Source organism: Salvia splendens, chromosome 16 (assembly GCF_004379255.2).
Source record: "Salvia splendens isolate huo1 chromosome 16, SspV2, whole genome shotgun sequence".
Classification (NCBI taxonomy): Eukaryota; Viridiplantae; Streptophyta; class Magnoliopsida; order Lamiales; family Lamiaceae; genus Salvia; species Salvia splendens.
In genome coordinates, this window is record NC_056047.1 from 2,364,485 (window position 1) to 2,376,596 (window position 12,112).

Below are 12,112 nucleotides of genomic sequence, written 5' to 3' on the forward strand. Positions count from 1 at the left end.
AATTGGCATACAAGGCTCGGGCATGTAGGAGTTGCTGGGATGATGCAGTTGGTGAAACAAGGCATAATTCAGATGTCTGAGTCTGATGTACAAAGACACATTGGATCTTGTGAGGAGTGTATACTTGGTAAGAGCAAAAAACTGCCATATGGAGTGGGCAAGCACACATCGAAAGAGCCTCTCCAATATGTTCACAGTGACATATGGGGACCTGCACCAGTGAATAGCCTTGGAGGAGGCAGGTATTTCTTATCCTTTGTTGATGATTTTTCAAGGAAGGTTTGGATAGTAATAATGAAAGACAAGTCAGAAACATTCCAGAGGTTTCAAGAATGGTGTGTAGGTGTTGAGTTGGAGAAAGGAAAGCCATTGAGGTGTCTTAGGACTGACAACGGGCTTGAGTTCTTGTCCCATGAATTTGATGGATTCTGTAAAGATAAGGGGATAAAGAGGCACAGAACAGTCCCTCACAACCCACAACAAAATGGGGTTGCTGAGAGGATCAATAGAACCATTCTTGAAAGGGTGAGGTGCATGTTAATAGCGTCTGGAATGTCTAAACCATTTTGGGGTGAAGCAGCCTCTACTGCTGTTGTTTTGATCAATAAATGTCCTTCAGCTGCCATTGAAAATCAGACCCCAGACAGCAAATGGTATGGATCTTATGGGGATTATTCAAAACTGAGGCCATTTGGGTGTAGAGCTTATGCTCACATAAAGCAAGGTAAATTGGAACCTAGAGCTCTCAGGTGTGTAATGATTGGGTATCAGATGGGAGTCAGTGGGTACAGGCTGTGGTGCTGTGAGGAAGGGAACAAGAAAGTGGTGGTTAGCAGAGATGTGATCTTCAAAGAATCTGAAATGCCTTTCCTCAACAAGGATAATCAGAAAGTTCATTTTGAGGTGGAGAACCAGAGAGTAACTACAGATGTAACTCAGACTGATCTAAATGCTACATCTGATGTCAGTGGTGGTGGAGCTTCTGGAATGCAAGCTGAAATCAGAACACCAGAGAGAGTGATTGCTAGAAACAGAGCAAAGAGGAATATTAAGCTCCCTTCTAGATTTAATGATTATGACATGATGCACTATGCACTGGCAGTGGCTGAACAGATGGATTACCATGAACCTTCATCTTATAAAGAAGCAATCAGAAGCCCTGAAAAGGATCAGTGGTTGTTAGCTATGCAAGAGGAGATTGATAGCTTGTATAAAAACCACACATGGATCTTGGTACTGAGGCCTACTGATCAGAAAACAGTAGGGTGCAAATGGATTTACAAAAAGAAGGTTGAGGCCTTCAACAACAACCATATCAGGTTCAAAGCAAGGTTGGTGGCTAAGGGGTTCACACAGAGGGAGGGTGTGGATTACAATGAAATTTTCTCACCTGTTGTCAAACACAGCTCCATCAGGCTATTACTTGCTATAGTTGCTCAAAGAGATTGGGAATTGCAACAACATGATGTTAAAACTACTTTTCTCCATGGTGAACTTGAAGAAAAAATATACATGGAGCAACCACCTGGTTTTGTGAAGCCAGGAGATGAAAAGAAAGTGTGTTTGCTAAAAAGAAGTCTCTATGGTCTCAAACAAAGCTCAAGGCAGTGGTACCTGAGGTTCAATGTGTTCATGCAGAAGATTGGGTTTGAAAAATCTTTGTATGATCACTGTGTGTTCATCAAGAGAAGAGGTGGAGTTGCTGTAGCATATCTACTGTTATATGTAGATGATATGCTGATCTCTGCAGAGCATAAGGAAGAGGTGGAGTTAGTGAAGGCTGATTTGAAATCTGAATTCGATATGAAAGATCTTGGTGATGCCAAGAAGATTCTTGGGATGGAAATTATCAGAGATAGAGATCACAAGCAGATATGGCTGACTCAAAGGGATTATATCAGTAGTGTGATCAAGAAATTCCAGATGGATCATAGCAAACCAGTGAGCATGCCCCTGAGTTCACAGTTCAAGCTCAGCAGCAATCAAAGCCCTAAAGATGATGAACAGAGAAGAGAAATGGATAAGGTCCCATATGCAAACATAGTGGGGAGTATCATGTACACCATGGTGTGTACAAGGCCAGATATCAGCCAGGCAATAAGTGTTGTGAGCAGGTACATGGCTGATCCGGGTATACAGCATTGGCAAGCTTTAAAATGGATATTAAGGTATCTCAATGGCACTCGGGATTATGGCATACTGTTTGATGGAAGTAAGAATTTTGATACACAGCCTCTATTGGGATATTGTGATTCTGATTTTGCAACTAACATTGACACAAGGAAGTCCCAATCCGGCTATGTTTTCTGCATGTATGGAGCTGCTGTAAGTTGGAGATCGAGTTTGCAATCTGTGGTGGCACTCTCAACAACTGAGGCAGAATATATTTCCATGGCTGAGGCTGTAAAGGAGAGCATGTGGCTGAAAGGAATCTGCTCGGATTTTGGAGTCGATCAAGAAGCTGTGACTGTATTATGTGATTCAAATAGTGCCATATGTCTATCAAAACATCAGACATTCCATGAGAGGAGCAAGCATGTGGATGTTAAGCTTCATTTTGTGAGGGATGAAGTTGAAAAGGGCTCAGTAAAGATTGAGAAAGTAGCTACTGAGCACAATGCTGCTGATATGCTAACAAAGGTGTTACCCGGACTTAAGTTGAAGTATTGCATGGATTTGGTGAATCTGATTCAGCTGGAGTGATTGTGGAAGATGGATATGCTCTGTGGATTGTCCAGTTGTGTCCCAAGGTGGAGATTTGTTATGAGGATTGGGGCAAAACTGCACAATCAGTCAAGCTCGGTGTTAGCCGAGCTTAATCGTGCTCGGCAGGGACTGATATACTGTTAGGTGATTGATTGCAGCTCGGTGTTAGCCGAGCTTAATCGTGCTCGGTGATTAGCCGAGCTTGCAGGTGCTCGGTATTAGCCGAACTTAGTCGAGTTCGGTGTTGGCCGTTGTTATTAACTGATGCATAGACAAACGTGAGCCGTCGGATGCGATTAGTTAGTTAGCTTAAATGACAGCCGTTGGATTTGTTTTGGTTGTTAGATTAGTGTTAGTCAAATAGAGTGAATAACCGAGCTGTGCAAGCGGAGTGAGAGAAAAAGATTTTTCATCCATCAGTTTGTAATCTTCCACAAAATTGAATACAAGATTTCCATTAATTCTCCGAGAGTTGTTCTTAGCTTTATTCATTTTCATATCGAGCGTTTGTTCTTCTTGTTCCGGAATCGATCTTGTTGTGATAGCAAGATTGAGTCGCGTATTTGATATCATTACAAAACTCAAAATTTGTTTAACTCAAACAATTCAAATATGCCACCAATATAGTCACGAAACACCTTTAAATTCAAATTTGGGTTGGATCATAAACTTATTTATTATGAAATTATCTCTCATAAATTTTGATACAACTTTATTTCATGACAATTGCACCCAAATAGAATGTACTATAATAAACTAGACGTTTCAATCAAGTGGCTCAAATGTCATGCTCAATTTTCCTTAAAGTTACATTAGATTTTTACATTTTTATAATATAATATCAGTATAGTGAGTTAGTAGAAAGTAGGAGCAAACATGAATAATATCTCGTGGACGTGAATAATTTCAGAAATAGACAACATTTCGGAGGGAGTAAAAAAATGATTGATTGGATCCGCACAATATTGATAACGTAATGTGAAATTGTAATTGATGATTGGTTAGTAACGGTCGTTGCCAAAGCGATTACGCTATATATCAAACAAAAGCGATTGCCGATATATATATCTATCTTCGTGGAAAGATAATTCTTTGTCACATATCTCTCTACTTTGATTCAAAATAAATATTATTTCTCCTTAAAAAAGGGAGGGGAGAAATAAAACCACCAAATGGAAGAAGCCCAAACCACCGCCACTATGAAACGGGTCTATCTAATAATCAACTGCCTGATCCTCGCCGTCGGCAACTGCGGCGGCCCTCTCATCATGCGCCTCTACTTCGTCCGCGGCGGCAACCGCATCTGGTTCTCCAGCTGGCTCGAGACCGGCGGCTGGCCAATCATCCTCCTCCCCCTCCTCGTCTCCTACACGCGCCGCCGCAAAACCGGCAGCGCGAAGCTCGTCCTCATGGGGCCGCGCGTGTTCGTCGCGGCGGCTGCGATCGGCACAGCGACGGGTCTGGACGACTACATGTACGCCTACGGCGTGGCGCGTCTCCCCGTGTCGACGTCGTCGCTGATCATCGCCACGCAGCTGGCGTTCACGGCGGCGTTCGCGTTCGTGCTGGTGAAGCAGAGGTTCACGGCCTACTCGGTGAACGCGGTGGTGCTGCTCACGCTGGGGGCGGTGGTGCTGGGGCTCCACACCGAAGGCGACCGGCCGGAGGGGGAGTCGAATCGGGAGTACTTGTTGGGGTTTTTTCTGACGCTGATTGCGGCGGCGCTGTACGGGCTGATTCTGCCGCTGGTTGAGCTGATGTACAAGCGGGCGAAGCAGGCGCTGACGTACACCCTTGTGATGGAGATTCAGTTAGTTTTGTGTTTCTTTGCCACCTTGTTTTGCACCGTTGGAATGATCGTCAACAACGATTTCCAGGTACGTGCCTTCTTTTGTTTGTGTCGTCCAAAACGATAAAACAGTTGCCAGTTTTCGTGGTCATAAAAAAACCAAGTTGCTCTACTGATTCTTGAATGATACTATACAAAATTGAGGCTATACAAAAAAAAATATCCAAGTTGAAGATATGAATTGTGAATTATTTGAAAACCCAATTTAAATAAATCAACCCAAAAGTAAGACTATAACTGAATTTTGAAAGTTCACTACTATACATAAAGCCGAAACTATAAAGTGAAAATGTTGAACGTGCATAAGCTATAACTAACCCAAGATAATAATAGAGTAGTACTAGTATAATCTTGACATGAATAGGACCACCAACCACGTGCATACTGCAACAAGTAGAGAGTATACTATTAAGATATGATTTGTACCTTTTTAGCCTGCTTTAAGGATAGATTTGGCCATATTATAAAAAGTTAATGACAAATTTGCTCATTGAAGATTATGGTATTATAATACACTTAGGTGGTGTTCGGTTTGCAAGATAAAATAATACCAAGATACAATCTAGGATTGAGTTGTGAGATTATTTTAGTCATAGAGGGTTAATTATAACTAATTATCTCATGATTATCCATCTAGGATTGAGTTGAGAGGTTGAATCTCATGAACCGAACACACTACAAATTTAATCCCAAATACAATCTTGCAAACCGAACACCCCATTATAAGTTGGTGCCTTGTACTGTAGTAATATTATAATGGAAGAGAATGGGGAAAAGTGTTCCGTTTTGAGAATCCTACAATTTGCACCATGACATAAATATAAAATACTCAGTACTTACGTTTTATGGAGTACTCTATAATCGTTTGTAAGTGAAGGTTACAATTCTTCCCATGATACTATTACAGCACCGGTAATATGTATCGTGTCCGAATTTGGTAGCTAAAATTATGTACTTACAAAAAAAAAGTGATTAAGTTAAATATCTTGATTGATCTCCCTTTAACGTATTGTGTTTTGGTTGGTAGGCAATCTCAAGAGAAGCGAAAGAATTTGAACTTGGAGAGACAAGATATTACGTTGTTGTAGTTTGCAGTGCCATAATTTGGCAATGCTTTTTCTTGGGTGCGATTGGAGTCATCTATTACTCATCATCCCTTTTATCAGGCATTGTCGTCACAGTTTTGCTTCCTATCACTGAAATATTGGCTGTTATTTTCTATCACGAGAGATTCCAAGCTGAAAAGGGTGTCTCTCTCTTCCTCTCTATTTGGGGTTTTATCTCCTATTTCTATGGTGATATTAAACACAACAAGGACACCATCACGAATACGAACAAAAATAACGACGACGTCAGCAGTGTTAATAACAATGGGCTGACTGCAGAAACACAATTGGCGGATCAAACTTCTATACCTTAGATCCACCACTTCTTTTTCTTGATTACACTAATATATGTATGGGTCTGCGCCGCTTCTATGTTGTTGTTTTTTTCTTGTAATATACATATTATTAAATGGCCATTTAAGGTCAAATATTGTAGATCTCTCTCTCCCAATTGGGAATTAGTGTTTGATTATATAATGTGCGAGTGTGATCACACTCCATCTCCATCATCACCATGCTCTGATATTTCGATGTTGATGTTCAAAATGGTTAGTCAATATGATGATTAAAAATAATACTAAAGAAATAATTGTATACTAATATTGTGGTTGAATGGTTAGACTAGTCCTTGATTCATGATTGGTAGTTAAGACTTTAAACAGCTGCTAAATAGTATGGCCTAATTAATGGGATTAAGCCATCGGACTTCGGACATATCTTTGATTTTGTTAGATCATTACTCAATTTGAATCAAGAAAGAGAAACTCAAATCCATCAAATGGAAGAAGACAAAATCACCGCCGCCATGAAAAGGGTTTATCTAATAATCAATTGCCTCATATTTAACCGGTGATTTATTTTCTAAAAGTAATAAAAGTTAAATAAGACATTTATCAGGACGTCTAATTATGGAAATATGAGACATTTAATAGGGACTGGAGTGAGTATTGTTCAGAAATTGACAAATACAAAAGTGTCATCGTGAGTTGTTGGCAATTGACACTAAATACTCTACCGTTAGTGCAAAAAGAGAATTTATCACCAATTAGTTTTAGGATAGAACCCGTGAAAGTCTATCATGAACAGCATGGATAATTATGTTTAGATATTTGATAAATGGTGGTTTGTGTTTTGGTTGGTAGGCAATACCAAGAGAAGCGAAAGAATAAGAACTGGGGGAGACAAGATACTACGTTGTTGTCATCTGTAGCGTCGTTTTCTTGGGAGCAATTGGAGTCATCTATTACTCATCATCCCTTTTATCAGGCATCGTCATCTCAATTATGCTTCCCATCACTGAATTATTGGCCGTCATTTTCTTTCACGAGAGATTCCAAGCTGAAAAGGGTATCTCTCTCTTTCTCTCGATTTGGTCTTTATCTCCTATTTCTACTGTGATTTCAAATACAATAAAGACACCAACACAAACAAAGACGACGTCGGCACCGTTAATAAAAATGGGCTGATTGCACAAACAGAGACGGTGGATCAAACTTCTATACCTTGATCAATGTTTTTCTTGATCATTACAATATTATGTATGTATATGGGTTTGCCCTTCTTTTTCGTTACGATTTTTTTTTCTCTTTTCTTGTACTAATATGCATGCTATAGTACGGCCTTTTAAGGTCATATTGAAACATCAATTGCTTTTCACTTTTTTTTTGAATGTAGAGAGAATTTCTCACGACTCGAAAATAGTCCTTCTTGGTTGGGACCAAGATTTGGACATTTCCAAGCACACTCCATCATCAATTGTTGACCAAATACTGCTCTGGGGTCATGGATTTGGGCCTTTCACTTCTACTTGAGCTTCGGTTGATTGCGTATTTAGGGATGAATTCGGGTTTAGGCCAAACATTTGGTGCACATTTGTTTTTATTAATGAACTAATTAAAAAACGTTACCATTTACGATAAATATGAACTGAAATGTGTAGACTGTTCGAAATGGAAAAACATGAATCTTATTCGCAATCATAGTAAATAAATTACATATTATTGCTATAAAACTGTGGTTGTAATAGTCCTTGATAAATGATTGATAGTTTAGGACTAAAAGGCTGCTAAATGGCCTAATGGGATTAAGCCGTCTCCAAAAGTGACTTTGGACATACGTATGAAGCTAGTCCAGTCTCACAGATCCCTCAAAGTCAGTTACCATTTTATTCAATTTGAATCAAGAATATATTCTATGCTGAATAAAGGTGAGAAATTCCTAGCGAAAAAAGGAAAAAAAAAACAAGCAGAGCCATCAAATGGAAGAACACCAAACCAACAGCACCGCCGCCATGAAACGGGTTTATCTAATAATCAACTGCCTCATCCTCGCCGTCGGCAGCTGCAGCGGCCCTCTCTTAATGCGCCTCTACTTCCTCCGCGGCGGCAAGCGCGTCTGGTTCTGCAGCTGGCTCCAGACCCCAGGCTGGCCTAAAACCCTCATCCCCCCCCCCCCCCCAAGTCTCCTACACGCGCAGCCGCAAAACCGGCAATCGCACCCTCGTCCTAATTCGGCCGCGCGTGTTATTCACGGCGTCGGCGGTCGGGTCGGAGACCGGCCTCGACGACTATATGTACTCGTACGGCGTGTCGCGGCTCCCCGTGTCGACGTCGCCGCTCGCGTTCGTGCTGGTGAGGCAGCGGTTCACGGCCTACACGGTGAACGCGGCGGCGCTGCTGACGCTGGGGGCGGTGGTTCTCGGCCTGCACACCGACGGAGACCGGCCGGAGGGGGAGTACTATCTGCTGGGGTTTTTTCTGACGCTGATTGCGGCGGCGCTGTACGGACTGATTCTGCCGCTGGTTGAGCTTATGTACAAGCGGGCGATGCAGCCGCTGACGTACAACCTTGCTTTGGAGATTCAGTTAGTTATATGTTTCTTTGCCACGGCGTTTTGTACGGTTGGAATGATCGTCAACAAAAGATTTCCAGGTAATCCCAAGAGAAGCGAAAGAATACCAACTGGGAGAGACGAGATACTACGTTGTTGTGGTCTGCACCGTCGTAGCTTTCCAATACTTTTTCTTGGGTGCAATCGGAGCTGTCTATTACTCATCGTCGTTGTTATCAGGCATCGTCATCACTGTTTTTCTTCCAATCTCTAAATTATTGGTTGTATTCTATCACGAGAGATTCTCGTCATCACTGTTTTTGAGCTGAAAGGCGTGATACAGACCAAACAGGAGAACTTATCACAACTAACATGTTAGGAGAGAGAGCTCATTTAGTCTATATACCCCACATGGTCACGGCCGCGTTAGTCAAGGCTGGTTCTTTGCCAGGCCACCTGATACGGACCTTCAACGTCCTGACCGTGAGCCGACGGAGGACGCGTCGGGGGAGTCTGAGGCTGAGGAAAGAGCGCAAGAAGAGCCACCACCGCAACCGCCCATCGCAGCAGCAAGGCCGGCGCGGAACAGACGTCCGCCTCAAAGGCTAGGCGACTTTGTCTCCAAATAGTTTTGTTTTGTTTGATTCGTATTTTGTTATTTAATTTCTAGAATAATTGCTTATTTTGTATTATTTATTTTTGCAATTTAGTCGAGCGTAATTATAAGCTCCGTCGGGTTTTCTTGTTGGTTCTTTCCCGATGTAGGATTAGGTCGAACCAAACCTAGGGTCCATAGAATATAAATAGGGCGATTTTGTTCATAACCTTTTCAGGAATAAAATTATTATTGGCCCAACTTCTTGTTGAACTCACAAAAAAGACCTAGACGTCGCCTGCCCGACGGGAGCGAATCCCGCGCACAGCCGCACGATCTTGACCGCCGATCCTGTCAGGGACGCCGGAGAATTGCTTGTTGCCGTCAATCTGGGTTGCCGGCGAGTTGAGAGGGTGAAACTCTTAACATCTGGTGCTTTCATCTACGTACTCATGAATCGATTCAACAACAACGGGAAGTCAGTATGGGGCGGCAATCGCCTGGATTCTTTTGCTACTGGGGCGTCGCGCCGTCAAAATTACAATATCCGACGTAACGACGTGTTCCACCGCCAGTCGATCGACGAGGTTGATTTGGAGGGACGGCCGGTCGGGGAGTTACGTCCAGAGGATACCGTCAATGGGAAGCTAGATCGTTTACTGGATAAGATGGATAAATTCGATCAGTGGAGGGAGGATACGGATCGCCGCATTGAGGGTTTGGATCCGGTGCTATCGCGCGAGGCGGAACCCCCTCTAGGGTTTGAGGAAGGAGACGACGGGGAGTATGAGGAATATAGGAGGAGGAAATCGGGTGATAGAGGGTACCATGGCAGAAACCCTAATGGTGGTTATCGTGAAGGAGCGATGGGGGACCGTTGCCGCCGCGGCGAGAAGGGCGGGTTCGGTTCGGGCTGGGATCCGCATGGAAATCGCTCTGCGCGCCCTCAGTTTGGGGGTTTTCACCAACAATTCGACACACCCACGTCGTGTTGGGACCCGCCGCAGCGTTATCAATCATCCGCTGCGGGGTTTGATAAGAATCAGGTTTCAATGAAGCCACCCCGGTTCGATGGCAGCAACGCAACAAATTGGATCTCCAGAGTTCACTATTATTTTGATCACGTGATGATGCCGGAAGCACAACGTCTTCACTACGCGATCATGCTATTCGATCCTCCAGCTTCAGAGTGGGTGTTTAATTACTGCGCAAATAACGATTTTGTCACGTGGCAAGAGTTTCTGGAGGATGTGCGCCACCGATTCGACAGACAGAGCTTCAAAGATTACTTTGGATTAATTGCGAAATTGACGCAGACAGGGTCAGTGTTGGAGTACCATGATCTATTTGAGAAGTATTTAAACAGAGTACGAGGGGTACCGGAGTCGAAGCTTTTTACACTATACGTGGCCGGGCTGAAACCGGACATGCAGGAACGTGTGACGCTTCACCGACCGACGTCGCTGGCAGCGGCTATGGCAGTGTCTCTCGAGATAGCAGATACTCAATCTGACCGTACCCAGCCGCAGCCCTCCTCGGGCTTCCAACGCAAGCCGTGGCAGGGGCGCGACAACAGGCCACCGACCGCTCCATCTGGCCCCCAAACGTCTGCACCAACGGTTTCCGGGCACGGTCCGCCATCGGCCCAGCAGCAGCGCCCGAAAGAACAACCTCGCCAGCCGCTGATTCGAGTGTCGCAAGCGGAGAAGTCTGAACGTTCCCGGCTGGGGTTATGCTGGCACTGCCCAGAGAAGTGGGTCATTGGTCATGTGTGTAAGCAACGCATGCTATGCTACGCGGATGAAGAGGACGCAGCCACGGGGGAGTGGGACGATGCTGTGGGGGACGACGATACACCGATAGAGGTCGCCCATATAAACTCATTGGATGGAGGCCGGCGGTCTCGGCCGCTTATGGTGTTGGGCCACATTCAGGAGCGTGAAGTATGCATCCTGGTCGACACGGGCAGTGACCGGGATTTCTTACACCCAGCCGTCGCGGAGAGCCTCCATATGCCGTTATCCCCGATTCGACCCTTTCGGGTGTTCGTAGGTAACGGAGCAGCTCTACTTTGCACGCACATGGCAATGCAAACCAAATTGAAGGTGCAAGGATCCGAGTTTGTGGTGGACCTTCATATCTTGCCGATTCATGGGCCGGATGTGATATTAGGCATGGATTGGTTAGAGTCGTTGGGTACAATCTCCGCAGACTTTACACGCAAGACACTGGAATTCAATCACAAGGGGCGGCCGTTTACACTACGGGGAATCACGGAGCCACCGCGACGTTTGGCGGTACAGTCTCGGCTAGCGATGCATTCTTCCTCAGAGGTAGCCGAATGTTTTGAGATCGCCTTATTGGAGCTGGATTCGGGGGCAACCGAGTCGGAGAATTTTCCAGCTGATCTGCCGGGAAGGGTGACTGCAGTTTTGGAGGATTTTAGGTCGGTTTTCAGGGTCCCGACGGGGATGCCACCTATTCGCCCATATGATCACCGCATTCACTTGCTGCCGGGGTCCAAACCGGTGAATGTCAGACCATACAGATACCCTTATTTCCAAAAGAACGAGATTGAGCGGCAAGTCCGCGAGATGCTGGAACAGGGTATAATACAGAGGAGTAATAGTCCGTTTTCATCGCCGGTGTTGCTAATCAGAAAGAAAGATGGGTCGTTCCGTTTTTGCATCGATTACCGGGCCTTGAACAACGCCACAGTGCCGGATCATTTTCCAATACCGACGGCAGACGAGCTCTTTGATGAGTTAGGAAAGGCGCGAGTTTTCTCCAAGTTAGATTTGCGATCGGGCTATCACCAGATTCGGATGCATGAGGAGGATGTGTTCAAGACGGCGTTCCGAACCCACGACGGGCATTTTGAGTTCCTGGTAATGCCTTTCGGTCTGACTAATGCGCCGTCCACGTTCCAAGCTGCAATGAACTCCATATTCCAGCCTATGCTCCGCAGATTCGTCATTGTATTCTTTGACGATATCCTCATTTACAGTCCATCCGTGGAAGATCAC

General features: G+C 44.4%; 1 protein-coding gene and 1 pseudogene across 1 annotated transcript; both read left to right on the forward strand.

Moving 5' to 3' along the window:
* Nucleotides 1–3,775: 3,775 nt before the first annotated feature.
* LOC121772709 (purine permease 3-like) lies at nt 3,776–6,170 on the forward strand. Its single transcript, XM_042169905.1, has 2 exons — nt 3,776–4,583; nt 5,583–6,170. The coding sequence occupies exons 1-2, from the start codon at nt 3,879–3,881 to the stop codon at nt 5,973–5,975; spliced, it is 1,098 nt and encodes a 365-aa protein (XP_042025839.1). The 5' UTR covers nt 3,776–3,878; the 3' UTR covers nt 5,976–6,170.
* A 1,552-nt stretch (nt 6,171–7,722) lies between these two features.
* Nucleotides 7,723–9,290, forward strand: LOC121771081 (annotated as a pseudogene).
* Nucleotides 9,291–12,112: the final 2,822 nt, after the last annotated feature.